The sequence below is a fragment of the Diplodia seriata genome (genome assembly GCF_021436955.1).
Source record: "Diplodia seriata strain FDS-637 chromosome Unknown scaffold_7, whole genome shotgun sequence".
Classification (NCBI taxonomy): domain Eukaryota; kingdom Fungi; phylum Ascomycota; class Dothideomycetes; order Botryosphaeriales; family Botryosphaeriaceae; genus Diplodia; species Diplodia seriata.
The window spans coordinates 1,881,158-1,908,738 of record NW_027117314.1 but is presented as its reverse complement, the minus strand read 5'-3'; the positions used below and the strand labels follow the sequence as shown (position 1 = coordinate 1,908,738).

Sequence of the window (27,581 nt, the reverse complement as noted above, 5' to 3'; positions counted from 1 at the left end):
ACGATGCACGCCGAAGGAAGACCTTCACTCCTGCAAGCGCGACCATCAGCCAATTACGAGTCCCGCAGGACCAGCTTGAGAGCGGACTACGAGCCTCGCATTCCTTCTGAATCCCGACATTCTCTTCCTTCCCCGTTCAACCCGCGGGTCAGTCCTCCGGCGGCTGTGACTCAGGTCTACCATCCACCACCCGGTTATGCTGCGGCGATCCCCATCCCGGAGGCCCACCGCTATACCGAATCGCCATATGGGCCCATTGCGTACCATAACGAGTATCATACGCCTCGTGCTCCTTACGTCTCTGAGCGTGTTCCAGTGCGCCATGACAGCACCGTTTTCACGGGTTCTGGGCATCACTGGCCACCGCCGCCGCCACACTACGCGTATCCGCCGGGCTATGGCTATGTTATCGATCACAATGTACCGGAAAACTATCCTGGCAGTCGCAGGCGACGCGGCAACCTTCCAAAAGAGGCAACAGCGCTACTCAAGAAGTGGTTCCAAGATCATGCAGAATCTCCGTATCCCTCCGATGAAGAAAAGACCAGCTTGGCCACCTCTACTGGACTGAGCCAAGCTCAAATCTCCAATTGGTTCATCAACGCGAGGCGGCGGAATCCTGGAAAGGAGGCCAGAGAGATGACAAGGGCCATGAACAACAACAGATCCTCAGGACAGCAACAGGCCCAAGGGACGAATGGCAGCCAGGAGCAGGATCTTAGCGTTCAGCCCTCGGCATCATCATCACCGCAACAAACCCGGCCATCGCAACAGCACCGCGAACAGCACTATGTGCTGCCTCAGATCGCGGCTCCCCAGCCATACCATTACGATCCTCGCGACCACAAGCAGGACAGAGACCACGAGATGGGCAACACCTGAGTTGGTCGTTGACAGGTTCCGAATACTCGTTCTGGCTGTTTCTATTTTTGCGTATTCCACTTTCGTCCCGCTTACTGGTGGTTTTTGGTGGATGGGCCTCAACCACTTTCGACATTTTTACCTTCTCTATCGGGCGCCAGCCCGCCTATTCATGACATCGACGGCCCCCCTCTTTCTTTTGAAGTACCTCACCGATACCCATCGACTCAAAATGGAAAATCCAGGGAAGAAAAAAATTGGCAGAAGCATTACATTTGGCCTGGATGAGATTGTAATTGGATAGCCGCGGGGACGGCCCGAATTTCTTTCATTACTTCGTTTCCTACAGAAGCTCGTGCATGCCCCTTTCGAAATTTTCATATGTTGGGCAGCCCTTGGTCCGAATCACTCATGGGAAGGCGTTTTGCAGACACAGGAAAGATGCGGTTTCACCTGTGTCGAAAACAGCAATGGGGATATCATTACAGAAGGGAAAACTTCGCTAGTGCAAGGGGACAAAAGGAGATGTTTGCAGTGCGCATTGGCAGCAGCATTCATACCACTCATGCGCCCCGGGCTATTGAGATCTCCAGTAAACCACAATAATCGATTTCCTTACGTTGAAGTTCTTTACAGTTGCGCTGGGGGGTTCTTACAGTGATCAAAGCAGGGCTGCATGGCTTCCCCGAGGCTAACGCAGTAGCAGCATTCGTGACACGCTAAGATGGAGGTGGCCGTCCGTGCCAGGTCCTGACAAGCCCCGGTGCGCTTCCTTATCTCGATGTATACACAACAACAGAGGAGCCACGACGACCAGCTTCGCCGCGGATAGGTCGGCATGGAAATTGGCGCTGCCTCAGCAGAAAAGGGTTAAGGCGAGACAGGCACCTGTCAAGCACCTCCACAAAAAAAGCAAAAGGCGACGCAGCACGGCGAAAACCGCCGCATTGCTGCACGCGTCTGCTTAACAGAAACAAAAAGGGGGGCCCGGCAAAAAGAAAAGCAGACAGAAGGAAATGGATGTTCCCTGCTCCGCCCCGGACCAGCGCCAGCGGTGTAGCGCTATGTCACACGCACGTCAGGCGCGGATGGTGCGGCGACGGCGACGACGAACGACGACGGCGTGTCCCTCATGCACACGCGTGCATTGCATAGTGTGGCGGGCGGGCGGGCGGGCGTGCGTTGCGTTGCGTTGCGGCGGTTCTTTTCGAACCACGCGCGGAGCATGGGTTTGGGACGTCTGGTGCCAACGACTTGCCTCTTCGCCATTAGCTCCTCCTCCCCCTCCCTCTCGCCAAAAAAAAAAAAAAGAAAAATGCAAATCGGCCGTTCAGCCGCTCTCGCAGACTCTCGCAGCTCGCTCGCTATGCTAAGCCCTTATAGGGCTGATGGTCGGCTCGCTTGATGATCGACGCAAATTGGCTTGTGAGCAGCACGCAGCCCACCCAGCCCACTGGCCCGCATTCGCTTTCGGCCGCCGGCGGCGGGGCGGCGAGGGTGGCGTAGGCGCCGGACCCTTGCGGACGAGCGGGTCCATTATTGATGGACGAGCGTGGAGTGCGTGCACGCCCGCGGAAAGGCAGAAGAAGGTGGCGGCGGGATCATCGTCAGAAGAGGCCAGGCTTGCTTCTTCTGATTTCGCCGGGGAACGCAGTGCGGGCGCTGCTCGCCGGGCATGAGCAGCAGGGCTAGACCTGCTTGTTTCGCCTTTTCGCACGCCCAGGCCAAACGTCCACCACATGCGATACAATGCGGCGACAACCGGGCAGGAATATCCCCTGCTGCCTGCATGTCTCCCGGCTGCAGGGCAACCCACCACGCCGGCCCATCGCTGCCCGCCGGGCCTCAGTTGACAGCGGCAGAGATTAGGCCGATCCAACCAACTAACTCGCACCGCATCCTCCTTTTCCCACCGCGCCGGGCGAATGGGAGAAAAGCTGCAGCGCCATGCCCTCCACTTAATCGCTCTCCAGCGCGTGGTGGCCTGCCCTCCCCCCCTTCCGCGGGAATCCTTCCACTGCAGGCCGTTTTCTCGGAGGAAAAGCCCGGCGAACGACTGATGGGCCGAACGCCGATTTTCCCCATAGTATAGACTCGCGAAGGACGGGAATCCTTCAGGAGTGTTGCGGCGTGTGCCATGGCGGCTGTCAAAGCGGCGGCCGGGGAGGGCGTGGTAACATGGCTTGACCGCTTGTTTGGGCTAAGTGCTACTGCCATCGAAACGAAAGCCGCAGGGCAAGTTTTACCTGTACAAGCGCCGGCAGCTAACAGCCCGTGGCGTGCGTTTTTGGGACGGACGACAGCCACTGCTTTTTTTCTTTTCTCTTCTTTTTTGCCGCATCCGTCACGGACAATTCTTGCTCGTCGCGAACACATTTCATGCATGCAATGCGTCTCGAGACCAATTGCTCCTGCCGCTGCATGGGAGGGGTGGTTTTCTTGCTGGCCCCCGCGGCGAAGCGAGCTTCGCTGATATTAAGGCGAACGGATCGTCCTGTGTGCTGATCGAATTGCTGCTGCGCGTATCGTCACGTACAGGCCCTCTCTTCATAGGCTCGGGAAATCCGAGCCCGCGCCTGGGCGTCCGCACTATTGGAGAGTAGAGACGACAACGACTCCACACGCAAGCCTCCTCTCTCGCACCACTCGGCTTTTATTTTTATCGTTTTTAAGCTTTCTAGTGTGGGAAAAAAACAGGGATGAAGAAATGAGGCACCGAGGAGATATGCGTTGCGCGAGGCGCTTTCCTGCTACCGCTGCTACCGTACCCGGCGGCCGCCCTCCACGTCGACCGAGCCCCTGCCGACGGACGGAGGCGCGGCCGCGCCCTGGGTCACGGCCGAGCTGCAACTCCACGCTCTGGCTCAGCGCGCCACCTGGCGGCGTTCGAACAACGGTGACTGCGTCTCCGGGAAAGCGCGACGGTGGGCCATGCGCGCGACACAGCTTCTCGATTAGGAAAGAGTGGTAGGAACGGGGCACGCAACATATACATGGTGCCGACGAATTTCTTGGGAACATGCAACAGGACAGGGGGGCTAGGTTGCGAACGCAGGGAAATACATCATATCGCGGCGGGAGCAATGCCTGTCGGAGAAGCTTGCTGCCTGCACGCCACGCCGCCGACGTCGCTCGTGCTGCCGGGTGCGAGGTCGCGCGCTTCTTCGACGACTTTCTTCGCCCCCGCACGCACTTCACGTCGTGACTAACCCACCACACACCGCGCACGCAAGACGGGAGCCGCCTCACTCTTTGCATACGGGGCGAGACGAGACCCCGACGCACCACGGTGAGTCTCTCCTGCAGGCACCTTCCTCACGTGGGGGAAGGGGAAGTACGAGCGAGAAAGCCCTCCGCAACCGGCGCGCAACAGCGCCAGTACAGCTGCGCCAGCAACAACAAACAGCCTTAAGCTCTCCCCACCATCCGACGCCTCGTTCTCAGGCACTGACGCCTTTCTCCCCGGTCAAACCACGGAAAAGATAGAGGGTGCCCCATCAGCAGTCCCTCGCCTCAACACCCCGCCGTCGTCACTTCACCCAAACCTTCGTCCGTCGACGCGAAAGCAGGAAACGTCACCCTCGGCGTAACTGCCCAGCCTCCCCCGCCTCCGTCCATCCACGCCGCCGCTACCTATGGCCGCGTCGACCTCGGTCCCCGCGCTCGGCCTTCTCGGACGCTCGTCGGCCGATGGACACCGTGGGCCTTGGTTCTCGGTGAGGAGGAGGGAGGGAGGACATGGATGCCCTGCGGACGGACGGGGGATGAAATGCAGGACGTGCCTGGGGAGCGGGGTGGTGGGGCCGTGGGAGACGGGTCCGTTGTTCGATCGGTGAGCGGTCTGCTCTTTCTCCCTCTCTCTCTTTTTCTCTCGCCATGATTTCCAATGGACGCCGAGCTTGGTCAGATGGTGGTTGAAGTTGGGCATTGTAGTCGTCGGAGGAGAGACCCGCATGCGGTTTGGATTATTGGGAGGCCGCAGCGGACGCTTTGACTGGCGCCGAGACATATTAGGTACACGTGAACGCCTTACGAGGACATGAGCAACAACAACCCGGCCGGTGATCCCGGACGATCTTTTTACATTTCCCCGGGACGGACCCTGGTTTAATCCTGGCGACAGCTCGCCAGATCGACCGCAGTCTGGGCCTTTCCGTGGCAGTCGAGGGCTGGCTGGACCCCTCTCAGGCAAGCTGACGGCGGGGGCACGGGCGTGTTCATGGATTTGTCGCCGACGCGCGAGAGAGTGCGATTGGTGGTAACTTTTGCTACCACGACGTCCGATGAGGGAAGACAGTATTGCAGGCAAAGTGCAATGATTGACAACGGCCGTAAAGAGAACTGTTCCACCATGGGGCCTGCGTTTCAACAATATGGAGGGGCTGGGGTGAGTGGGAATAACAGCGCAAATCACATCATTCCCGGGCGGCGATTCTTTCCCCAGAAAATCCTTCCGCTCGGCGGCCGACGGCGGCGGCTGCGGCCTCAATCGTTTCGCAAATACGCCGAGAACCAGGACGGCTACGGCCGTACTTGGACCGGGCGTAGGGGAGAGAGGGAAGGTTGGCCCCATTCCCATCCCCATCATCATCGGCATCGGCATCACCATCAGCATCATCATCGTCGATCATGCACGAGACATAAAGGATGCTGCTTTGCGTTGACCGGTGAAACTAGCGCGATAGCCTCGGTGCTACGGCGATTCTTTTTTTTCTCTCTCTCTCGAAAGGGCTCCTGGCTCGGGGGGCGCGATTGGATTACCGAATTTATCACTGCAATGCAGATCGTCTTTGGGATTTGTTTTTGGTAGTGTCGCTCCCTGCACGATGTGCCGCGCTGCCCTGCGGAGCCTCACAAAGTTGGAGGGAACCGGATGTGGTGTTCCTGTGGATCTCAGAGTGATTGCGTCCATCCCTTGCGAGGGCGTGACGTTGTCAGGCTCGATTGCTGCATACCATTGGCAGACCGACCTCTCTGTGACCGGGATGTCATGGGTCTTGAAATAGTATACACTGGTTCGAAAAAGGGAGAGAGACTAGAGACGCTACTCCTGTTTACCAGTCTTGAACCCGTTTTTGTCGCAAGGTAATCAACAAAAGCAACAGAGCGCGTGACGAGGAAAGAGCGAAATTCGCGCTGCGGCCAAGAGACTGCCCGCTGCGAATCGTCGAAACCCGGCGCGGATGGCTAAGCCGTATGAAGGCAGAGGAACGACCTTGTTGAGAGCGTGGGCACGAAGTCTCCGACACCCTTTGCGGCAGATGTTGCCACCACTGATAGGGAAGGGGTCGAGGGCAGCAAGAGAATGCGGCATTGCAACCTCGTCTGTAGCATCTACTGCCTTGTGGTAGTATCGAGCAACAAGCGTCGGGATTTGCCTTTCGTTCGACGCTAACTGAGGGGTGCGCCAGATCCGCTGTTGTGATATCCGGTCCCTTACACTTCACAGAAGACCCCACGATATCAGGCAGAGAGAAGGTGTCTGTGAGCTTCCGAAATGACCGCGTGGCCAAAGAATATCATCGCATTGACTAAACTTAAGAATTACTGATGCGCATTGTACGACCAGGAAAGAATGGAAACTACGAGCTGCCTGCTTCGCGCTTATTCCCCAAGAGTGAGCAGCTTCCGGCAAAAACCAGAACCTTTTCCCACCAATATCATCCAAAGCCACCCAATTTGCGTACTCCTTCATGCCGTAATGGCGATGAAATGCACTTCTGCCTTGTATACCGTTCGACACCGTTGTGTTACTCAGCCAAACCGCAAGAAAGAAGAAAAAGAAAAACCTCACCAAAAACAACAACAATAACAAGAACTGACATCCCACCTTCCTGTTCATGGACGACCGGGCCGTCGGGCTTCGTGTTCAGATGCTCGAACAGCGAGATCGTCTCGCAGATGTCGACGGCGTCGACGGCGCCAACTGGTGCGCGGAAAGTTGAGAAAACCACGCCGTGTGTGCGAAGCGAGTAGGTACCTAGAGCCGAGGACGTGACTGTTGCGGTGCCTGTTCCCATTCATGGTTCGCTCGAAGGAAGAGAGAAAGAGAGAGAGGAAGAGAGGAAGAAAGAGCGAGAGAGGAGAAGACATAGGCAAGACACCTACACCTTCCCCTCCCTCCTCCAAACCAACTCCTCCCCCAACACCCTCCTCTCCATCCTCCCCATCACCGACAACTCCGCCGGCGGGCAGCCCGGTCCGACCAACCGCCCCAGCTCGCCGCGCGCCAGCCACCCCTGCCACTCCCAGCACGCCGTGATCAGCCGCCTGCGCGCCGCGTTGCGCGCCTGCGGACCCGCCCCTTCCCACTCCGCTTCCGCCACGTCCTCGAACGCGACGGTTACTTGGCGGCGGTGGTGTGCGCGCTGCTGGTGGCGTTCTTGTTCGGTTTCGTCTTCGTCGGTGAAGATGGTGCGGCTGGAGGAGGAGGAGGAGGGGGAGTGGTGGTGGTGGTTGTGGCGGATGTACCGCGTGTGCGTGTCGTTGCGGGATGCGATGTGGGAGAACCATTGCAGGTTGCTCTGGATGATGGCGGGGAGGTTGGGCTTGGTTCCTTTGTTGGGGTGGTGGTCGCCGTTGCGGTTGGTGCGGCTTCTGCTTCTGCTTCTGCTGCCGCTGCTGAAGGTGTCGATGATGCGGGTGCGGAGGTTGGTGCAGGTGCGGTCACAGTGGAGGTGGTCGGCGCGCAGGCTGGTGGCGAGGGCGGCGGGGGTGGGGAAGGTGGTGGTGCTCGTTGTGCCGGTGCTGGTGGTGGATGACGTCGAAGCGTCGGTGGTGCTGTTGTTGTTGGTGCGGTGGGGGGTGATGGTGCCGTCGGGGTTGGTGACAGCTGAGCATGGCTCGGCGGGGTCAGGGACGGCGACGAGAGGCTCTTGGCCTTGGGCTTTGGGGGTTATCGTCGTATCGATCTTCTGGGTGAGAGGATGCTGTTGGCGAAGCTGGCGCTGCTCTTGCACCAGGCGCTGGAGGTTCCTGGAGTACGTGCCTGGATGATGGCAGGAATGCAGAGCTACGCGCGAGTCCGCTATGGCGCCGCCGACGGCGTGGGTCACGTAGCTGCTTGCGAGGTAGATGTCGTAGAGGATGCGCCGGCGCAGGTTGTGCTCGAGCTCGTCCAGCTCACGTGCCGACGGGAGGCAGAGGCCGTCGATGAGCTGCGGGATCGAGAGCGGCGTGCTTTCTTTCTGCAACGTTGGTCAAATTCTTGGACGTGGATGTGCTGGGGGGAGAGAGCGCACCAGGCTAGCAGGGTCCAGTATCGCGAGCGCGTGGTAGTAAAGTTCCTTGGCGTCGCGGACGACCAAGTCCATCTGCGAGAGGGCTTCTTTGACGCGCCGCGCTACATCCGCATAGTCGCAAATCCGATGCGTGAGCCGGAGCGCTTCATATTGCCGCCCCACCGCGATCGATGCACTCGCGCATGGTGGTGGGGCTCTGGGAGATTCGGGCTCGCCCTCTGCGTCCGCGTCTGTGGCCGTGTCCATGTCAGCGTCTGCGTCTGCATCGGCGTCGGCATCTGTCATGTGGATTTCTTTTGTGACGGGCGCAGGAGGGGCGTAAAGCCTCGCCGGCCCTCCCGTGGTTGGGCCGGACAGTTCCATGATGGTCGATAGCAATGTGGTGGTGGGCGCATTCGTAGATGCTGGGTGGGCGGGTGTTTGGTGTAGGAGCTGGTGATGGATGAGGCGAGCCTTGAGGCATCCAGGCAAATGGCGGGCGCGGGCGAGGCAGCGGCATCCGGAAGGCGCAGCGTGCTCTCAACTCGTTGCGTGGCCTACCAGACGACCTTGAGTCCACTGCCCAACCACGGCGCACATCATGCGGATGTTCAAGCCGCAACTCTGCGTCTATGCTCGTTGCCGAGCCGCTGGTACTCTAGTCAGGCTTGTGATAGCTTTTTGGTTGCATTGACGCAGGGTCCAGCGGTGACGGCGGGCCTCACTCCACCAAACACCACTTCCACACCTTCGCCATGGTCGTTTCACTTCCATCGGCAACTTATGCCAACAATCAACATTATCAGTTGATGATCCGTGGGAAGTCGGCAGAGTGAAATGTTTGGCATAAGGTCCTAGTCACCGCCGCAGACCGAGCCCCAGAAGTGAGCCATTAGACCCTCGAAAATAACCCGTTCCATGTTTTTAAGCACAAAATGGTTCCACTGGGTCAGCTGTGTTCAACCAACTCATCTGTACAGTTGGTGCTGTTGCAGAATCAGGTTCGCCACTGAGCGACGGTACTGTGGTACTGTACTCGCAAATCACTTCACTGCTACTCGACGTGATGAACATTACATCAGCCAACACACCGCACAGAGGATCAGCAGACTGCAGCCCTTCTATTCTCCATCACGGACAGCCGCAATGCCTTGGTTCAAATTATTACCGGATGCGGAGTAGGGCGAGCATCCATGTAGGGAAACTGGATCGGCGCGTTCAATTCCGATTGGCGGAACTTTATCTTATCGCGCACCAGGCGCATGCCGTCTGCTTCCTCCGAAAACCCCGACAAAGGCATAAAGAGACGTTGTCTGAGACTTTTCATGAATGCGCTTAGTAGAGCGATGGGTGGTTTGGTATAACCCTCTCCTTCATGCTTTTTTGTTGCTGTTTTAGCCTAAACAAAAATTGCGTCAACCATTAAATCTCTTACGTGTAGAATCACTGCTGTCGGCTGCCTTTGATATTCAGAGACAAATTTTACTCATTATAGTCTTCCAGTGGATTCATAACCGCATCTTCTGCGACACGGTGTTTGTGCCGGTAAAGGGCGACGTGGGAAGTAGCACGTAATATTATCGTTACTTCCAAGCCCAAGGCATTACTGACTTTGGTTAACAGACTATCTTGTGTATGTGATCTGAAAAACAAGCACGATTGGTAAAAGAGAAAAAAAAAATCTTGAATATCTCACTCTGTTGCCAAGATCAAGCTGCGGAAGCGTGCCACATTTGAACAACATACGGCCATCGCGTCTGGACATAACTGAGCAGATCAAACACGCGTACATGGTAGAGAAAACAATGTACTTACGCTTTGACCCCAGAGCGAGTACCCTCCGTCGGTTCTACTGATGGTGGCTCAGTTCCTAGTGAACGGGGGTGGGCTTGTCGTGGGTCAGTGACCTACGCTTGACTTCAGAAAGAAGGCTTGGCCTCACACGCGGGAAGTACAATTAACAAAGCATGGAGACAGCTGGCGCTTAGCCAATCATATATGTTATACGAAACCTGCGAGCTCACCTCATCCACGCAGCGCGGTGGTGAGGGAAGGAGCGGACCAATGAGAGCGCTGCTTCTGCCTCTACAATCACCTCCGCCTCCGGCTTCACCCTGCGAACAATAGACACAATAGGAGGACCTGAAACACGGGGCAAACAATGGCTGGCGACCGGGCCTTACAAAAATCTTTTCCACCCTCCAACTTCTTCCTCTCCTCGGACCACCCTCGAATTTCTTGCGACGCCGTCAGACTTTGCCTTCAGCTTCATCCCGACAACCCCAATTGGCAACCATGGACGGCGACGCCAACCCCACCGAGAACCCGTCTTCTCCTCCGCCGACCGCCGCCGAGCGCATGCTGGACATGCAGCTCACGACCGACAACGGCAATCCAGCCACCCCGCCCTTCCACCACTCTCGCTCCTTCCGCACGACCATCAGCCCGGGTAGCGCTGTCGCGGGCGACGCGCAGACCAACGACCACACCACGCCCTTCAACCCATTCCTCATGCACCACCCATTCGCGAACACCGCCGTCCCCACACCCACCAACCCCTTCCTCGCACAGAATCCATTCGCCATTGCCAACGCTAACGCCGCCGCTGCCAACAACGCCGCCGCCGACAACGACGCCCACCTCATCGACCCAATCCTCGACCACCTGCTCACCAGCCTTGCCAACGCGGCTTCGACGGCGGCCCCGCTGCTCCCCACCGCAACTGGCGCCGTCCGCGCGCGCCTGCAGGCCGCGCTGCAGCCGGTGCTCGACGCGCGCACCGCCGCGCTGGAGGCGGAGCTGGACCGCATGCGCGCGACGTGGGTCGACCAGGACGCGCGAATCGACGAGCAGGGTGAGCAGCTGCGCGACCAACGCGAGCAGATGCACGATCAAGACGAGATCATCCGCGACCTGGGCGTAGAGCTCCGCCAGCAAGAGATACAGATTGAAGAACAAGAGACGCAGCTCCGCGAGCAAGAGACGCAGATCCGCGAACAAGAGACGCAGATTCAAGAACAAGCGACGCAGCTCCGCGACCAAGGCGAGCAGATGCGCGATCAAGACGAGGTCATCCGCGACCTGGGCTTAGAGCTCCGCCAGCAAGAGATACAGATTGAAGAACAAGAGACGCAGATCCAAGAACAAGTGACGCAGCTCCGCGGCGCCGCGGTGACGACCACGCGCTATGAAAGGCTGATCGAGAACCTGCGCAGCTCCATCCGGCGCGTGAGCAATGATGTGGACGAGAGGTACGTCGAGAATGTCCGCATACTGCGCGAGGCGGACGACAGGGAGCGCGAGGCGGAGGCGCGCATTGCGCAGCAGGACGAGCTCATTGCGCAGCTGGACGAGCGCATTGGGGAGCGGAACGAGCGCATTGAGGAGCGAGACGAGCGCATCGCGCAGCAGGAAAGAATCACTGCGGACCAGGAAAGAGACATTGCGGAGCAGAGAGGACGCATTGCGGACCACGAGAGGACCATGCACGAGAGCACGATGCACATTATCGACCAGAGAATCGTCATTCATGCCCGCGAGGACCGCATCGCCGAGCTGGAGGAGCTCAATCGGGAGCACGAGGAGCTCAATCAGGAGAACGAAGAGCGCATCCAGGAGCTAGAAGAACTCACTCAGCAGTACCAAGAGCGCATCGCGGAGCTCGAGGTGGATGCGAAGTCGGAGGGATTGTCTGAAACCGTGAAGCCGGAGGATCCGTTGCAAGAGATGGACCAAGACGAGCATGCTCAACAGCCCGTTGTCGACGAAGACGAAGAGCTGTACCAGCATGCTCAACAGCCCGTTTTCGATGATGACGAAGAGCTGTACCAGCATGCTCAACAGCCTGTTTTCGATGATGACGAAGAGATGTACCAAGACGAGCACGCTCAACAGCCCGTTTTCGATGATGACGAAGAGATGGGAGGGATGATGAGCGGCGACGAAGAGGAGCACCCGCAGCAAGAGGAACCACAGCAAGAGGAACCGCAGCAAGAGGAGCCCCAGCAAGAGGAGCAGGAACAAGAGCAAGAGCAGGAGCAAGAAGAGCCCCAGCACAACGCGTCCACCTCTGCCTCTCCCTATACATCCACCACGCCCATCCAGCCTCCGCAACCCCAGCAGCCGGAAGAGGAAACGCAACAGGAACAGCGCGTGACGCGCAGCACCCATCGCCAGATGCAAACCCGGCGCAGCGAAGTCCCGCGCCTGCGCTCCGTCTTCAGGACCATGCGGCACCAGCTCGACCACACTCCCGACTTCGCCTTCGCCGCCGAATCCGCAGCCGGCAGCCGTCGATTCCTCCTCGACGCCCAGCTCGTCGACAGGGAGCAAGTCGCCGCCCAGCTCGACGAAGTCACCACTACCGACGCCGACGCCGACGACAACGCCACCTCTGCCCCTGCCAACGCCGCCGCGACCGCCCGCGCCGCATCCGACGCCGACGCCATCGCCTCCGGCGCTCTCGCGCAGGCCTGCGACTTCCTCCTCGCACGCATGGTCCTCCACGCGCCGGGCGGCGACGTATCCATCGACCCGCTGGAGTGCGGCGTAGCGGCAGCACGAGCGCTCGACCAGCAACTCTCGCAGGTCCTCGTGGACCGCGAGCGGGCGGAGCGCAGCGCGCGGTGGGCGGATCCCGAGGGCACGCTGATGCCTTCGTACTGCCTGCACGGCGCGGTGGTGGGGCGGCGCCCGCCGCGGTTCGACAACGGCGTGGGCCGCGCGTGCAGGGAGTGCATGAGCAGTGGCCACGCTTGTGTTGTGCGCCGCTACGGCTTGCTGGTCGTGCTGCCCAGGTGCGATCCGGATGAGGGTGATTGGAGGGAGGCGGATATGTGGGTAGGTGACATTTCGAGGCACAAGAGGAGAAAGACCCAGCACTGAGTGGTGGTGATGGCTGGTTTGACTGTGAGATGCGGAGGGTTTGGTTTGAGCCTGGTGCTCGGTAGCCGAACGGGGGGTTTGGAAGGAGCTGGATAGGCAGCCTCGAAGAGCGCGCCCAGATTCTTGGGCTTCGGCAGTGAACTGTCGTTCTGCGTGGAGGTGTCTACATTTTTGACACAACTATTTTTTGTTACTTTGGAAGGCTTATCCTTTCACGATTGCATGGAGGCTAGGTACACTTCTCCACTCTGGCATACAAGGGAGTACTACCTTGGAAGTGTCAGACAGTGCACAGCCGATCGTCTTATTAGTATTACAAAAGATTCTTCAGTAGCTGTAGGAAGCCGAAGGAACAATCAAACAGCCATTGAAATAGCATTGAAGAGCCAGAATCACATAATTCGTGTGTATGACTGCAAACAGAAGCTAGTGTAAGGCTGAAGTATCAATCCCAGACCGATCATTACGCTGCTAGACGAAAGAATGGTTGTTTGAAGCCAGAACACCGCTCCATAAACCTTGGTGAGACCAGTGAGTGTTGTGATTTAGAAGTCCGCTCTCTTGCCCACGCCTAAAATGGAAGTGTCGCACATCTGCTCATACAACTCGATGGCATCCTCGGTGATGTCCTCGAGATCAGCTAGCTCGTGTTCAGGCAGGATCCTAATCTCGAAGGGACTCGGTTGAGTAACCTGACACATGAACCATGGCCACGCCAAAAGCATGTCTCCTAGACAGCACTTGTACGTCAGGCGGTCCAGCGCCTCTTCTCGAATATACTTGTCGGCGGCAATGCAAACGAGAACAACAACCGTTCTCCAGTAGCTGCCGTCCTCATTGCGGCCACAATTGAACCCTCGCCGTCCCAGGACTTCATGTGTGAAAGTCTTGCGCACCCTGCTTCTGCTCCTTTCGCCGTCACCGTCCAGCCTTTTGAAGATTTCTACTACCGCGTTGGAGGATCCATTGGGCTGTGTGGGCTTGGGATAGGTGCAATGCTGGCGCATATTCAAATGACAACCCTGCCATGGCGCCGCCGCGCCTCGCTCAAGAGAGCTACGGATGTCGGGATGAAGTATGGCGAAGAAGTAGCGACATGTAAGGCCCAGACAAGCGAGATCGGCAGTTCCTGAGATATCCACTTCTTCCATCTTGCGGGCTGGATTGTACACGTTTGTGTAACTCCCGTGGATGCCATCATTCTCATATGGTGTTTTCCAGGGCTGAACGATGTAAGAAGTGATGTCATTGATGAGTTCGCGCGGAAGACGCAGGAGCTTGCTCCGAGCGAAACTACAGCCACAAGGCATCAGCGGTGAAAAAAGGCTGGCAAATAGACAGTGATGAAGGGCTTTTTGGGATCGTTCTTACTGCTTTGCTTTAAGCGCATCCACTACTTCGTCCGAGATTGGTTTCGGATCAGGAAGCTTACGCACGGTGAGGAGGTCAACGAGATTCTCGGCCACCTCATGCGTCTGTTCAACAGAGTCTGGGACTTGGAATGCTGTTTGGTGGTAATAATCGATGATGTACCACATGGCTAAGTCTGCGCTGAGCTTATTGATCAGCTCACAACTCTTTCTGTGTCAATAGGCTTCCTGCACAGGCATTCGACGCTAGCACGTGCAGGCTGAGGAGAAGGACAAACCGGAAGATATCGGCGTTGAAGGGAATCAAGCAATAAAGCCCGCGGTGGCGATGAGGTGACGTGGCCTGCAGGCTTGGGCGGCGGACGAAGTAAAAGGGCGCAAGCTCAGCGAAAGGAAGCGGCGAGGAGCGTCGCTGTGGAAGATGTGACGCTAATGCCAATTGAGTGGTCAAAGCTGGCAGCATCGCCGCTGCTGCTTTGATGCAGTCAAATAAGGGAAGCATGAGAGCGCCTTCACATTAATTCGCTCCCGCAGACGGCCCGCGGTACATGCACGCCGCAACCCCACTAGCTCTCGTATCCCGATTCCTTCGTTCCCACCTGCACCGTTCCAAAAGCTCGCGTACCTTGCCATTCGCTGTACCGACACCGCATCCTTCGTTTAAAATCGAGATCCAGACCACAACTGTGCCTCTCCAAGCTCTCAATGCGGAGGAGCACACATACTCCGTTCCCCAATGCGGAAGTAACAATGGCATCCGAGTGGTGGATTCTCACACCACGGTTCATCAATGTCTTCCCGTCTGCAGGCACGGGTGCGGCGTATGTACATACATACCCATGTCCCGCAACGGTCCGAAGCCGGCGTCGGCCTAAAACATTGCGGCGAAGCAGAACACGCATACAACATTCAGAGCAACAAAACTCAGCATTAAAGAACCGAAAATGCTCCTCCCATTCGAAATCCAAGCACCAAAGCACCAACCGCCTCTCCCAGCCCGTCCTCCAAACCATCCAGCACGCAAAACCCATCCCCCGTTCTTCATCCACCATGCACCACATCCTTCTCCTCCTCCTGCTCAGCAGCATCCCCCTCTCCGCCTCCACCTCCGCCCGATTCACCACCAGCCCGACCCCGACTCCGACCAGCTCCCTCGCCGCCTACGTCCTGACCGAACACACCGAATCGTCCGTCGGCGAGATCCCGCTTCCCACCGTCCAGCTCCCAGACGGCGAAGACATACAAACCCCCGACACCAAGTCTTCCGTCGGCGACGTCCCGCTTCATACCCTCGTCGCCAAAGACGGAGAGGAAGAGGAAGAGGAGAAAGAAGAAGAAGAAGAATAAGTGGAAGCCACAACATCGACGCCAAACAGACGCCGCTCAATGCCGAACCTTCCGTCGGCGGGGTTGAATACTGGCATCGAGAGCCGCATACCGAGTCGTCCGTGGTGGGTTGGGTTGGGCGAGATGCCGGTCCCCCACGTTGATTGGGAAGGGGAGCGCGGCAAGGGGGCTGTTGAACTGCAAAAAGCACAGCCGCTGCACTTGATGCAGCACTCGGTATCTTCCTTATGTTCCAACAGGGGCTTTAGGGTGTGAGGGGGAGGGCGGTTAATGGAAGTGTAGCAGTGGTGGTTATTGTTGTTATTGTTGTTGTTGTTGTTGTTGTTGTTTTTCTATTTACCGCTCCTTGGTTTTATTTCCTCCGTTGTTTTTTTGCTCATCAATTTTGTCAATTCCCCTCTCATACGTATCGAAATGTATTCGCCATCTTTCTCCAAAGGGCAAGCCAGCTGGACTCATAGAGGAGTGTGTGTGGTGTGTGGTGGTGGTTGTCGTCGTCGTCGTCGTCGTCGTCGTCGTCGTCGTCGTTGTCGTCGTCGTCCAGCAACTATTCCCGTACCACTGATATCGATGTAGACGAGACCGGAGACCGAACCAACAACAACACCCACCATCCCAATCCCTTTCCCAACCGCCTCCATCCCCCTCCCCCTCCCCCTCCCTGAGCCTGCCTGCCTGCCATCATCATACATCCCACATCCCCATCCAGCTCCCGCACGCACGCACGGCCCGCTCGCGCCACAGCGGCCGATCCTGTTGCCCGTTGCGGCAAGCGTGCGTGGCGGCCCGAACGAAAGGGCCGAAAGCAGGGTGCCCGTCCATCCATCCATCCATCCATCCATCCATCCATCCATCCATCGTCGCAACGGCAGTGTCCAGTCAGTCGTGTGCGGGGAGCGAAGAGGTATGTAGTCTCGACGCATCCTTGTTGGCGGCGGCGGCGGCGGCGACGATCACATTTTTGATCGGACTTTGATTGTTGGTATGTAGTTCGTAGGTCAGATGGCTATCTATGTGATATGTACATGCATACAGAAAAAGATGTTTGCGTCCAAGCCCGGATGTATATGTACTTTGCGCGCGTAAGTGTCATGCGTAGTGGAAAAAAAAAAAAAAAAGAAGTGAGCGTCCCGCTGTATCTATCCTTCCTTCTACCCGTCCCCGGCTCCCAAACGATGGTTGTCTACATCTTATCTCCAAGCTCTTTGTTTCCGATAAATGGCGCCAAAAATAAGCGCAGAGAGAGAAGGCTTACTGGGTCGGCATGCCGGCCTTCAGGTTGTCGTACTTGGAGTCCGGGTACGCGAGGTTGTTCTCGGTGGTATCCGCCAGACTGCCGTTGGCGGACATGCTCTTGTAGACCTGTGCGTAATGAGAAGAAGCGCGTCCATCTCGTCAGCAAGAGAGCTTTTTTTACTTCAACGTCAAACAAAAAGGAAAGGAAAAGGGCGACGGATGAAATGAAAAAGCCTTACATTGCCGATGATGCTTCCGTCCGTGGTGTTGCGATCGCCGGACGCCTCCCACCACATGGCGCCGCCCATGGACTTGCCCTGGAGGTACGTCACCTTCTTCAGCGCCATGTCGACCGTGTCGTACGACACCATCTCACGAGACGAGTTGTCGTAGCTGTACGTGGCCCCGGCTTCGCTGTCGTAGTGCTCCGTCGCACCCGCCCGCGGGAGGACCTATATATCCGCAACGGAAAAGCCAAAAGTCAGTTCCCCAACTACATAGCCTTGACCGAGTGCAAGCCGGAAGCAGATTCACCCACCTTGTAGTCCCAAATCCCATTTTCCCAGCTTCCGGACCCCACGCCGTTGAAGCTCGTCCCGGGCCCGTCCGTGTTCTCGAACGCCCGGCCGTACAGCGGCATGCCGAGCACCAGTTTCGCGCTCGGGATGCCGTTGCCCGTGTAGTAGGTGACGGCCTGCTCGGTGTTGAACGGCGTCGCGCTCGGGTTCGACGTCTTGTTGTATAGGTTCGCCTGATGGCCGGCCGTGGAGTCCCAGCTGCCGGCGTAGTCGTACGCCATGAGGTTGACGAAGTCGAGCGAGGGCTCCATCTCGGCCAGGCGCAGCTTCTGGTAGTTGGTCGGGCCGGCGGGCGCGGCGATGGACAGCAGGAACTGCGGGCGCGTGTAGCCCCCGGCGGCCAGGCTGTCGGCGTACGTGTCGAGCGCCGTACGCGTCGCCTGCAGCAGCGACACGAAGTTCTGCGCCTCCGTGTCGTTGGCGGGGTACTCCCAGTCGATGTCGAGCCCGTCGAGGCCGAGGTCCTTGACCAGCTGCACGGCCGACGTGGCGAAGGTGGCGCGGTTGGCGGCCGTCGCGGCGGCGCCGGCGAAGTTGGACGAGTAGGTCCAGCCGCCGATGGAGAGGAGCACCTTGAGCTTGCGGTTCGCCTTCTTCAGGAGGTAGAGCTGCTTGATGCAGCCGTACACGTTGGTGCCGACGTCGTTCCACGAATCGCCTTCGTAGTGCTTGTCCGTGTCCGCCCAGCTGTCTGTCAAGTACACCTCGCCGGTCTCCGGACGGACGTTGGCGAAGGAATAGAGGACATGGGTCAACTGGTTCGCGGGCAGGTTCTGAGGGTTGTAGTTGCGGCCGTAGATGGCCTGAGAAGATGTTAGCTGGGTATGTCACGGATTCGAGGAGTACAAACCCAGTTGACGAAGTAGGCAACAGTTCTGTATCCGTTTCCGCCGCCCATTGTTGCTGTAGTGTTGCTGTTGAGTGCTGTAGGGACAGGAGAGGCACCGGCGGGAGCCAGATATATAGACAAGGCAAGGATTGTGGCGGCCGCGGCCGCTGAGATGGAAGTTGACCAACGCATTGTTACGAGTGTTACGCAGGATTGCCTGAGCTCAGCGCAGCTTCAACATGACCAAAGCGGCCGGCGGCCTGAAGTTGTTATACGGCATCTCGCCGCGAGAAGGACCATGCTGGCTTCGTCCTGGACAAGGCATCGCGTCGTGTGGACAGAGCAAGCGGGTCAGTTGTCGCTGCCCATCTGGTTACGACGCCACTTAATACCGCTTGTGGAAGTAACGTGCCTGCCCTTTCGCTCTGCTGAGCACGAAACCTGGCGGCCTGGCGACGCGTCGACAAGGCGTCTTGAGACTTCAGTCATTTGAGCGGCGCGGCCTGATGGCGAGAGGCAACCGTGGTGGTGGACGTTTATGGTCGCGCGCCGGGCCGGCGACGACGGTTAAAGGTCAGATGGGTTGTGGCACCCTTGAGGCGCAGGGCGTTGGAGCTGCCCTTCTGGGCGACGAGTCTGGCGGTCATGCTCTTCGACGTTACATTCCTTGCTCTTTTAGCCAGGGGAGCGTCGAGGCCCCACGGCTCCAATCACAGCCAACGTCGCACCCACACTTCTCTCGCCGGAACACCACCCTCACCACCGTTTGTCGACCAGACCGCCGACATCACCAGACACGGCCCATCGCAGTGCTCGGAGCTCCGCCTTCGTCGGGCCATCTTCCCACGCTCGTCGGTGCAAACACCAGTCGCATGCTGGTACTGACTTGCTCGCGTGGCCCGCACGAATCCTTGCATGGCCGTGTCGCGATAAGACCGGGACGCCCCACACTGACGCTGATGAGGTGTGCATTGTCTCTGCCGCGCACGAGCCGAGTCGCGTGCGTGGTCGAGTTACCTCGTGGAATCCGCGACGGCTTCGAATGACGGAGGAATGTCCGTGTCGAGTGTTTAGAAGAGAGGAAGCCTCGAGGGCGCGCGAGAGGGTTGCATTGCCGAGTGCGTCATATCGATAAGCAACCCCTGCTGAAGATATGCTACAAGACTTTGCCGTCACACCTGAAGATGCTGTCACATTCTTTTGGCCATCTACGGTTAGGAAAAGATCTCCATCTCAGGCAGGACGTGATCAAGGAGCCTCTCCATCCCGTGCGGATCGGCTGCGAAATGACCGCAGGCTCCATCACGATCAAGACATGCAGATGATTCACAAAGATGGGTTCGACCGGGCTAAATTACATAGCAAGGTGGAGTGAGACGCAGATGGCGGGACTGCTGGCGGTGCGGCGCTTGAGGCGGGGAATGCAAGATGATCAAGCCCGTAGCTTGCGGAAATCCAGTCTCTTGCAGAGGCTTGCAAGTGCATCAGTGCCTTTGAGCAGACCGCGGACACAGTTAGTATTCTCTAAATGATTACTGCGCGAAGGACTGTAAACCGCGGTGGAAATGTCGATCCGGACATGGATACCCTATATTTGTGGGTATAGATATCTGGGCAAGAGCCATGATTACTCCGACATTGTTGCAATGTTAAGCGAGTCGATCTTGGAATGGAGAGGAATCAAAAGCGATCGCATAAGATTGCGCAATAAGATCTTGGTCTCGTTGGAGCCTCTATTGGGAGAGTCCTCTCATCCGTCGGGAAACCTTCCCTCAGCCTCCACCTTCTCGAAATCTTTCCCATTATTATCGCCCAGCAAGCATTATCATCCGCCTCCGCATCAGCGACCGTCCCCATTAGTCCGCCCGCAGCCTCACGACAACCAATCCCACCCCATCCGCCAGCCAAGAACGGAGCCCGCTCAATTGCAGCACGAATCTCGCATCTCGGGACCCCTAGCACGTTTGAGGCCACGGTCAGCGCACCCCATCAATTGGATCGGCGAGCTCCAAACAGAGGGAAACTTACTCAGCACCGCTGTAGTACGTGTCCCACTGGAACATGGCGGCGCCGAGGAACGCGCCAATGAAGATGCAGATGATGATGTAACCTGCACGAGGGAGCAAACAAAGAACAAAAGCGTGTCAGCCCCAGTCGTGCGTCGCGACAAACGAGAACAAACAATAGGTAAACCGTTCATCCGACGTACGTCCCTGCTGCTGCAGAACGTACGCGCATCCCGACCCTCGCGCATGCACGCACGCGCCGCGTGTAACCACACACCACGACAGGAACGCGTGGAGCTCGATGCAAGGGGTGGGGGAGTGAAAAAAGAGCATGATGCAGGTTCGGAGTCCGGAGGAAAGAGACCACTCACCGTTGTAGTACATGGCCAGCAGCATGACAAAGTACCCGACGGCGAACTGCACCATGAACAACGCGCTCCTCACCAGCTGTTGCCACCACTTCAGCGGGGCCACGCCGCCCACCACCACCGGCATCCCGCGTCGTCCACCACCCCTGCCCGTCACCGCGGCAGCGAGACCACCCTTCCCGCTGCCACCACCAGTACCACTAGAGGAAGCGCTGCTGCTGCCGCCGGCTTCCTCGCGAGCTGCGGCGGCGGAGGCGTCGGCGGTGGAGTGCGAGGGAGCAGACGTAGCGGTGCTGCCATTGACGCGGCGGAAGTAACGGTCGAGCTCGCGCTGGGCGCGGCGCAAGGCCTCGAGCGCGACGACGAGCAGGATGACGCCGATGCACGAGCCGGCGAAGGCGCCCGCGCTGCGGACGTGCCACGAGCGCGCGATGAAGCACGAGTCGATTGTGTACCAGTTCCAGAGCATCTATGGTCGATAGGTAAGCGGATTTTCATCAGGGTCTGTCTGTTGCGTGCGTATACGCATATCTTGGGAGGTGAGGGTGGGGGATTGGGTTTGTGGGATGGGGGGGATGGGGTCATGGCATGAAGTGTTGTCGTCGTCGCGAGTGAGGACGGGAGCTGGGCGAGATGACGTACGGAAATTTTGCACGAGCTGCCGCCGCCCATGCCGCTCATGCTCATTTTGGCGGTGCTGGTCGCCGTAGCGGCCGAGGTGGTGGCCGTCGAAGCCATCGACATGGCCATGGAGCTGGCTGTCGAGGACATTCCGGACATGTCCATGATGGCGGGTTGCGGAGTGACGTGCCAAGCGGGGACGATTGACGGTGAGAAGAGAAAAAAGGTCCGGTGAGGATCGAGCTTGGAATAGGGTTTCTTGCGAGGCGCGGATTCGAAGGGTACCTAGTAGCGGGCACGGAAGGCGGGAGCGGGCGCGCAGGGAGAGTGCGCGCGGTGGGCGCCGTGTAACGGAGTTTTAGATTCGAGGCGAAAGTGAGAGCGCGAGTAATGATAAGTAGGGACGAGGACGGCTCTAGGTTTTTATGGATGGAGGTTCAGGCGAGTCGCCGCCCAGCTGTCTTCCTGTGCAGCCGCATGGTCTTTCATCCCGATGGGCTCGCTAAAGTAATGTGCTCACCGCGCGCTGCACGAGGGAAGCGCCCGGAAGAGCGAAAGGGAGGCACGGCAGGCCTTATCTGGTCGCTTGCTGACGATGCTGCATCACCCTTGATCCCGGGTCGAGGTCGAGGTCACACTTGCCCCAATGGAAAAACGTGCTCAAACCCGAGCGTTGGCGGAAAGCTTGGCGCGGAGGGCGTCCAAGAGCGGGCGTGGCCCACTGCTATTGAGCAGAATCCATTGTTTGCATCAGCAGCCATTTTCGCTAGCCATATCTTCAAAGAGAAGTTCGAAACGCCCCATGTCGCCGTCGTGCGTTTGCACAGTTATTTTGGTCTTTAGTCTTCCCGTCGTGCATTCTTGTTCTCCGCCCCTGGTCAACCGCATCCGTGTAAGCGCGAACCGTCAACCCCGCCGATGCGTTTTCATGTGCGCCTAAACAAAAGCCTCAAAAATACCAACACCTCCTAAGGGATTTTTCTTGGCGAGAAATCAGTTCAGTGAGATATCTCACGGTTGTCGAATGAGAAGTGAAGTACATAAAGCCCGCCATTTACTTCCGTCTCGGTGGAGGAAGGGCAATTACTGGAATAAAGTCTAATATGTGTCTCTCTCTCATAACGCTGATACCTGCAACGCTAAAGAACAAAAAACAAACAAACATCAAGGCATGCAAGAAAGACCGAGGAACGAATCATGCAGAAACCCAGGTCCACCAAGCACCGCCCATCTCCAGAATATACTCCGCCGTCCACCTCAACGGCAGATATACAAGCGGCAGCATCCTCTCCAGCATGGGATACTCCTGCACAAGCAACGGCTGGCGCTTCTCGACGGCGCTGACGACGATCTCGTCCTGCGCCGCCACGGCCACGGGCGACGGCGGGATCACGACGGCCAAGGGCTGGGCGGCGCGCGCCGCCGGCTTCAAGGCAAAGTAGCCACCGTTGTCCGAGGCGGTCCACGCACCCCGGAGGCATCCCTTGGCGATGGCGTCGTGCGCGGCGCGCGCCTTGATGAGGTACGGCGTGCCCTCGCCCTCGACGTACGCGAGGCAGTTGTGCCACGGCGTGGGGGTGTGGTAGTTGTCGAGCAGCTTCTGCGCATCGCGGGTCTCGAGATCCTCGACGGCGACGGCGGCGAGCAGGCGGACGGCGAACTTGGGGCCGGAGTTGTCGTGCGCGTGGATGGACAGGCGCACGTGCGACGGGAAGAGCAGCTCGACGAGGTTCGAGTAGGCGCAGTTGCGCACGATCATCTCGGCCGCGACGGCGCACGCGACCTTCTTCCGCTTGGACGCGCTGAGGCCGCCGGCGAACGCGCGGCTCTGCGACAGGTCGTCGAGCATGAAGCGCGACAGGCCGCGGTACAGGCCGAGGGTCGCCGGGTCTTGGCTGCTGATCAGGCTGCGCAGGATGGTCTTGTCGTTTTGGCCGAGCGCCATCATCAGCTTGCGGCAGAGCTCGGCATTCTCAGACCGCTTCGAGTCGATCGGGTGCGTCAGCTCGAGCTGCTCGACCCACTTCCCCTGGAAGAGGTCCGTGACTTCCTTGTTGCCGAAGAAGATTTCGGTGAGCGAGGTGAACTGGATGTTTCCGCTGCACTGCTTGCTGGACTTCATGCGGTAATACATTTGCTTCAGGGACTCGCCGTAAATGTCGACTTGGTCATCCTCAACCTCCACTGCCAGGTATTAGCACGTGCAACAGATGACTGTGGTGCTGTTACTTACGCAGGTCTGAGAAGACGTGTCCATCACTGACGATGAGCACGATGGCGCCGGGGCTGTAGATGTCGCCCACGCGACGTGTAAACTCATCAAGTGTCTTGAGAGCAAGGTACTCGGCGCGGTCCGGCTCAGTGCCGCACGTCTTCTCTGCGCTGGGCGATTTGCAGGGAAAAGCGGGAAGACAAAACTTAATCGGCAGGCGACGGGTGACAAAGTCCAGCACGCAGGTTTCAAAGTAGCTGCGGCCGACGTTCCACTTGTCGTGTGGAGTAATATTACGGAGGTATTGGTCGAATACGTCGGCGATGTAAGAAGCCAGCTGTGCATCTTTCTCGCTCGGAGTTGCAGAAGGGCGGCTTGTCGGTGGCAGGAGGCGGGTTTCGCAAAGCACGAACAACTCCGCCCTAGAGACCAGGTCCGCGGAGGAATCTTCTGATGTTGAAGCGGTATTCTTGCTGCAAACCAAGCCTAGAATGCTCTCCGGCCGTGCTGAATCGAGCAGTTCCCGGACACGATATGTCGTGCTTTCGGCTGACAGGTTCAGAGAGATATCGGTCGCCTTGACTTGTTTGCCTGGGGTCAGGACAACACCATCGTGCGGGTTAGTCGCCAGAAGCTGCTCCCGCAGTTGTGGCCAGGCAGCTTCCAGATTAGCGCCGTTGCTGCCGTGCGTAGAGACCAGAGTGAAGTCAGGCCGGCGCCAGTAGAAGCCCTGGACGCCGTGGTAGATGGAAGAACCGCTGTTGAGAGAAGACATTATAATATGGAAAGCGGGGTATCCGCTAAACTTTAAACGGCAAGGTGGAAAAAAAAAGGTTGATCTTTGCTCGATGGGAGAGGTTTGTGAGCTGAGTAAAGGAAAATGCTTTGGGGAAATGTGGAATGGAACGTTGGTAGATGTTGACTGAAGTGGTGGTCCGAATGCTGATCTTTTATGAGGCTATCATGGAGCCTCTCCGCTGTCTGCTGTCACGGTGGAGGAACACTTGGCGAAGGAATTCTGCGGCTGTGCTCCGGGCTTCTGGAGGCCGCAGCTGGAGATGGTGAGAAGCTGCAAAAGTCGGGTCAGCCACCATGTCAAAAAAAGAGCACAAGCAGCCACAGGCCCAGTTGGCATCTCTGCGGAAACGTCCAGGCGACGACTGCCAAGGCCTCCCTCCCTCGCAGCCTCCGACGACAGGGATGCATGGGCTTATGCGGGTCGGGGAATACACAGATTCGCGCTAGCCAGCTTGCGACCACTGCGGGTAACCAAGCACTAGGCCCACTCGCAACTGCCCACCAGAGAAATCAGCCCACTCTCTGCCGGTGCCGTCATCGTAGGAAGAGTGTCGAATCGTCTGTCACCGCCCAGCGAACCGAGGCTGTGGTGGCGAAGCTCACCAGAGCCGAGTCGAGACCCTGTGCAGCCGTGGTGCACCAAATTCCGGGTGTGCCTTCTCGTTGGAAACCCAAAAATACGGATGGCCCAGAAGGAGCAGCGTTGCAGCCTTGGCGGGGTTGGCGCAGCTGCATATGCAGTCGTCCCGACCAACAGAGAGCACGCACGCAGCGCCGCAGCACAGCCCTGTCAGCCCGTTGGACGGGTGCTCCCCGCATTCAGCTAATCGTAGTCACGATAAGGCGGCTACACGTCAGATAGCTTTTCCGGTGTTGTTACACCCGGCGACGTTGCAATTCCTTTCAGCCCAGCTGTGGCCGAGTCACTGCGCCTGCCGGCTGAGAAAGAGGGCGCTCAATCCCAGACCTCCGTCTGCTTGGCGCTCTTGACCCGACCTTGTTTCGGACATATCAGATACTGGACCGTCGGCCGCCTCTCGCGTCCTCAATCCAAGCATACCACCAGCAACATGCTCTCCAATTTCCTTCTCGTCTGTTTCGTCATCCCAGTCGGCCTGGTCGTCCTGGCAGCCGTCACCTTCCTCCTACCTCCCAGCAATTTCCCGAAGAACATTCCGACCATTCCTTTCTACTACACGCTTCTTCCCCTCTTCCGCGACTGCGATCAAGAGACTCTTTATCGGGAATACCTCGAGGAACCGCTGAAGAAGCACGGCGCTGTCAAAATCTTCTTCGCTTCGCGCTGGAATGTTTTGGTTCAACGGCCCGAACTGCTCCAGGAAGTGTTCAAGAACGAGGACCTGTACGCCAAAAGCGGCAACCAAAAGAAGATCCCGTACAGCGTGATTGCAGATTACACCGGTGACAATATCATTTCGGCTCATGGGGCTGATTGGCGGCTTTACCGCTCTGTTATTGCTCCTGGACTGCAGCGAGACTTCGACGCTGAGCCCGTGGTCCGGAACGCCGACCTTCTAGCAAGCCTCTTCGTTGAGCAGCAGAAGAAGTCGGCTAAGGCCGGTGTTCTCGTTCTCCCGTTCCTACAGAGGCTTTCTCTGGAGAACGTTGCGCAGAGCCTCCTGGGCACCTATTTCGGAGTAAGCATCACGACAATCTTACAACGCCATCTCACTGACAGATTCGACAGACTCTGGAGAGCCCTCAGGCGCCCATGCACCAGATCCAGATGACAGTAAAACGAGAGATCTTCAAGCCACTGTTCTTGAACTTCCCGTTTTTGGACCGCTTCCCGATCCCGAGCCGGCAAAAGGCACGTCAGCTTGTTGACGAGTTCGCCAGCCAACTGTGCACCAAGGTCTTGGAAAGCCACCAACACGCTCACGAGGAGAAGATGGCGAATGCATCCGCCGGATGTCACCTGGTGCGGGCTTACCACTCTGGGCTCATCACCGAGCAGCAGTTCCGGCACAACGTCTCCATCATCCTGATCGCGGGACACGAGAACCCCCAGCTGCTCTTCCAATCCCTTCTCTTCGTCCTCGGCCAACACCAAGACGTGCAGCAGCGCATCCGCGAGGAGGTCACCGCGGCCAAAGACGGCGGAGCCTCGGCGATCCTGAGCATCCCGTACCTCATGGCCGTGGTGTACGAGACGCTGCGCATGTACCCGCCGATCTCGCAGCTCATCAACCGGCGCACCACGACGGCCACGGTGCTGGGCGGCACCATCGCGCTGCCCGCCGACGCGTACGTCGGCTACAACGGCTACGCGACGGGCCACGACCGGGCGTTTTGGGGCGCGGACGCGGACGCGTTCCGGCCGGAGCGGTGGGGCGCGACGCTGGAGGACATCAACGCCACGTTCCGCACGGCGAACCGCAAGGGCGGCTTCATCGCCTTCCACGGCGGCAAGCGGGCGTGCCTGGGCCAGAGGTTCGCCATGCTCGAGGCGCGGCTGACGGTGGCCGTGCTGGTGGAGAGGTTGGCTTGGCGCATCGATCCTACCTGGCGGACGCGCATGACGCCGGTACGTTTGCACCCTGTTCGTTCCTCCAGACGTATTGCTGACATTGGCACAGGCGGGGCCTCTGAGTCCGATGCTCCTTCGGCTTTTCTTCGAGGAAAGATGATTTTCCGGGTTGTGGTTATACGAGGTTCGCGTAGAGTGCGAAGGTTAGAGGCGTTAATGGAAGGTAGAAAGTTTAGGCGTCTTGGTAGACGGAGGATTTTGCCCTAGTCGATAGTTACAAGCGAGACACATGATGACTACTGCCTGTGCCACACCGCTTATAAAGTGCATCTATAGATTAGAGACGAGATTGCGTTAAGATCCGGTGTGGAGATCTGAGGCCTTGCGAGTGCCCGGGGAACCCTGCAGTGGCGCACAGGGGTTCGGCCAGGCGTGCAATGGCTTCCTTCCCCATTCGGCGCCGTTGGGGGAGCGGGGCGGCCGCTGACTCGGGTGCCAAGGAGAGCGGCTGCGCCGTTGACCATCGTGGCTGCCCTTTCTCCCGACGCCCAGCTGGGCCTGCAGATGCCTTCGATCCTGCGCCCTACTCGCTATCCTCACTCGGCCTGGCCGGCTGTGCTGACCCGGGCGCAGCACAGATGCTACCCGGTGTTGGTGCATGTATTTTTGGGACTCGGCTGACCGCTGCGCCGAGAGGCTGTTTGCGCCTGTTGTCAGAGCACACCCTTGCTGCGGCCATATACGCCCTCTAGGTACGACC

At 58.2% G+C, this 27,581-nt stretch overlaps 6 protein-coding genes across 6 annotated transcripts; 3 read left to right on the top strand and 3 right to left on the bottom strand.

The window, feature by feature from the left end:
* Positions 1–397: 397 nt before the first annotated feature.
* On the top strand, positions 398–882 carry SLS55_007317 (uncharacterized protein; the record flags this gene model as incomplete). Its single annotated transcript, XM_066778737.1, has 2 exons — positions 398–405; positions 450–882. The coding sequence occupies 2 exons, from the start codon at positions 398–400 to the stop codon at positions 880–882; spliced, it is 441 nt and encodes a 146-aa protein (XP_066631174.1).
* A 6,083-nt stretch (positions 883–6,965) lies between these two features.
* SLS55_007316 (uncharacterized protein) lies at positions 6,966–8,174 on the bottom strand (the record flags this gene model as incomplete). Its single annotated transcript, XM_066778736.1, has 2 exons — positions 6,966–8,048; positions 8,166–8,174. 2 exons carry the CDS (start codon positions 8,172–8,174, stop codon positions 6,966–6,968), a joined length of 1,092 nt encoding a protein of 363 aa, XP_066631173.1.
* A 2,202-nt stretch (positions 8,175–10,376) lies between these two features.
* SLS55_007315 (uncharacterized protein) lies at positions 10,377–12,965 on the top strand (the record flags this gene model as incomplete). The annotated part of the gene is made up of 1 exon (XM_066778735.1): positions 10,377–12,965. One exon carries the CDS (start codon positions 10,377–10,379, stop codon positions 12,963–12,965), a length of 2,589 nt encoding a protein of 862 aa, XP_066631172.1.
* Positions 12,966–16,933: 3,968 nt separating this feature from the next.
* CHT4_2 (Chitinase 4) lies at positions 16,934–18,394 on the bottom strand (the record flags this gene model as incomplete). Its single annotated transcript, XM_066778734.1, has 4 exons — positions 16,934–17,044; positions 17,158–17,370; positions 17,457–18,299; positions 18,347–18,394. 4 exons carry the CDS (start codon positions 18,392–18,394, stop codon positions 16,934–16,936), a joined length of 1,215 nt encoding a protein of 404 aa, XP_066631171.1.
* A 4,121-nt stretch (positions 18,395–22,515) lies between these two features.
* DIT1 (dityrosine synthesis enzyme) lies at positions 22,516–24,307 on the bottom strand (the record flags this gene model as incomplete). The annotated part of the gene is made up of 2 exons (XM_066778733.1): positions 22,516–23,504; positions 23,554–24,307. The coding sequence occupies 2 exons, from the start codon at positions 24,305–24,307 to the stop codon at positions 22,516–22,518; spliced, it is 1,743 nt and encodes a 580-aa protein (XP_066631170.1).
* Positions 24,308–25,400: 1,093 nt separating this feature from the next.
* On the top strand, positions 25,401–26,981 carry DIT2 (cytochrome P450-dit2; the record flags this gene model as incomplete). Its single annotated transcript, XM_066778732.1, has 3 exons — positions 25,401–25,988; positions 26,039–26,878; positions 26,931–26,981. 3 exons carry the CDS (start codon positions 25,401–25,403, stop codon positions 26,979–26,981), a joined length of 1,479 nt encoding a protein of 492 aa, XP_066631169.1.
* Between the last annotated feature and the right edge of the window lie 600 nt (positions 26,982–27,581).